The 2500-nt window shown below is 46.4% G+C and overlaps 1 protein-coding gene across 1 annotated transcript in view; it reads right to left on the reverse strand.

The window, feature by feature from the left end:
* wdr74 (WD repeat domain 74) overlaps nt 1-2500 on the reverse strand; it is a 28777-nt gene that overhangs the window by 2804 nt on the left and 23473 nt on the right. The window contains exons 5-7 of the mRNA XM_017686760.1: nt 2169-2312; nt 1179-1280; nt 559-715 (exon numbers count right to left, since the gene is read on the reverse strand). Of these exons, the coding sequence (XP_017542249.1) occupies nt 559-715; nt 1179-1280; nt 2169-2312 (403 nt within the window). The remainder of the gene's footprint in view (nt 1-558; nt 716-1178; nt 1281-2168; nt 2313-2500) is intronic.

Here is a 2500-nt window from a genome sequence, read left to right on the forward strand (position 1 = left end):
GATTATTTTATTATTACCTGCTGATCTGATTCAGCTGTGGAGCAACAACAGGGCAGTAGAAGAGCCGCATGCTGCCGACCGCTGGTTTAGGCTGGAGCAATGAGCCAATCACAATCTAGAAATCTGCTGCGGGTAAACAAACACTTGAGCTTCTAACTCCTTCTTTAACATTCACAGTAAAACAGACGATGCAAGTCTCTGTGCGTCTGTAGGTGTCGTGATGGTGTGAGTGTCAGTAGTTCTGCTGATCAGTTCGGCTCAGACTGCGTATGACCGGCCGTCGTGTCTGAGCTGCAGAGCCGCTGCTGCGTCACTCAGTGTGGAAGTCGCAGGACGGAGTGACACTGGAGTGATTTCAGAGCGACAGAGAAACCAACGCTCTGAGTTTCTCAGCTCTGATCAGAAACGCAGTCTTCTGCCTTTTTAGCCCTTTAGCTGCTAAGCCCTCGAGTTCCGCGAGCATCCTGGTGAAACAGCGTAAGTGCTGCAGGTGTGAACGACTCACAGCCTGAATGTTTCAGGATGAAACGATCCCAGGAATGTTAAGTGAACTCTGACCTTTACGCAGGTCCAGAATGGCGATCTGTCCGTGAGTGTTTCCCACCACCACGCGGTCGTGTCCGGCGGGCAGCGCCAGCGTCGTGAGCGGATACTCCCCAAACTCCGCCTCCAGAACTGGCCGCCGCTGAGGTGTCGAGGGGTCATACACACGCACCTGAACCAATCAGAACAAAGATCACACGCACCTAATTTCAACACATCAATAGGATCTGCTGGAGCTCTGACATTAAAGGAGAACACTAATTTCTCAAAATTCCTTCATAATTTAGTGGATAAGATATAAACAGTGCAGTTCAGATTTTCCACTATTTTCCATCATCAACATTCCAGATAAGCTCAGAAGACTCGTGTAGGTTCTCTGGTGGTTCTGGATGGTTAATAAAGTGTTTATATCTGTGTTGTAGTCATGGCGACGCCTGGTTCCCATCACCACTGTAAAGACGTCTGAGTCAGTTAGTTTCTCCACACTGAACGAAGCTCTTTGCATCTCTACAACTGAATTATGGAAAATGGGTGAATATCCCCTTTAATGCTGTGTATTAGAACCCCCCGCCACCCCCATCCCACACACACACACACACACACACACACACACAGCTGAACAACAGAGCCCAGACCTGGTGATATCCTGTACATGTGACGATTCTGTCTGAGTCTGGGATGAAGGCCACGTCTCTCACCCACACAGGAACGCGCAGATCCAACCAGTCATTAGCAACCTAACACACACACACACACGAGCACTTCAGAGAAATCGCACCAGCTGAGAGACATCAAATATCCTGTAATACATCACAGCTCAAACACAGCCAGACTAAACCTGTTCTTGGACTAAAGAACATTTACAGCACTTACTCACGTCTGTAGCTTACGGTTCTGAAGAAAATAGTTCTGTATAGAACCAGGAACACTCACCCTTTGCATGCTCAATATATTCTCTGCATAGTGAAATAGTTCTCCAGACTGATGGAGAATGTGCTGTATATGTTCCTATATAGAATATTTTTGAAAAGGGCTTTATATAGCACCAAAACAGGTTAACACTAGCATGACTGAGATTTCAGGATCCTCAGGACATCACCCCTCCTTCACGCCAGCAATTAGCAGGACCTACAGTAAATTAAAAATAAAAATGTTTTGTACCGCACGTATTTGTTTTATCATCATATATATATATAGCAGGGGAGTGGGCTACATGGGGGCTGCTTTCCCTTACGAACATTTCCGTAGGGTTAGTCATTCTAGTGTTAAAAGCTTAACATCAGACAACAGAAGAACCTGTTTTGGTGCTATACTAAACCATCTGCAGCACAGAAACTGTAGAACGGACTCGGTTTATATCACAATACCTACATTCAGAGCCGGTTATTCATTCAGCCTAACGAGAAACTGTAGAACGGACTCGGTTTATATCACAATACCTACATTTAGAGCCGGTTATTCATTCAGCCTAACGAGAAACTGTAGAACGGACTCGGTTTACATCACAATACCTACATTTAGAGTCGGTTATTCATTCAGCCTAACGAGAAACTGTGGAACGGACTCTGTGTATTCGTGGGTGGGGCTTGCAGGGGGGATTATGAACTAGATTAAGGGTCTCTCACGTTCTTGGCGGTGAAGATGGGTTTATCCGGCCTCTCCAGGTCCCACACTTTCAGCGGGTTCTCCTTCCCTCCTGTGGCCACACGGTGGCGCTGTGACGGGTTCTGACGCATCCGGCAAACTTCACCCCCTACGTTTATCTCCACCTAAACACAGAGAGATGATCAGGTAAACAATGCAGAGATTTTGGGGAAAAAAAAAAAAAAAAAAAAAAAAAAGTGCCAGAATAGTCAGATCAGTCTAATAATGACCAGCGTCAGGGTCACTGCTGGGCTAAGAGGGACAGTCTGCCCAAAAATATCCAGACAGCAGCAGCACTGGGGTCAGAAACTGA

Source organism: Pygocentrus nattereri, chromosome 18 (genome assembly GCF_015220715.1).
Source record: "Pygocentrus nattereri isolate fPygNat1 chromosome 18, fPygNat1.pri, whole genome shotgun sequence".
NCBI lineage: Eukaryota > Metazoa > Chordata > Actinopteri > Characiformes > Serrasalmidae > Pygocentrus > Pygocentrus nattereri.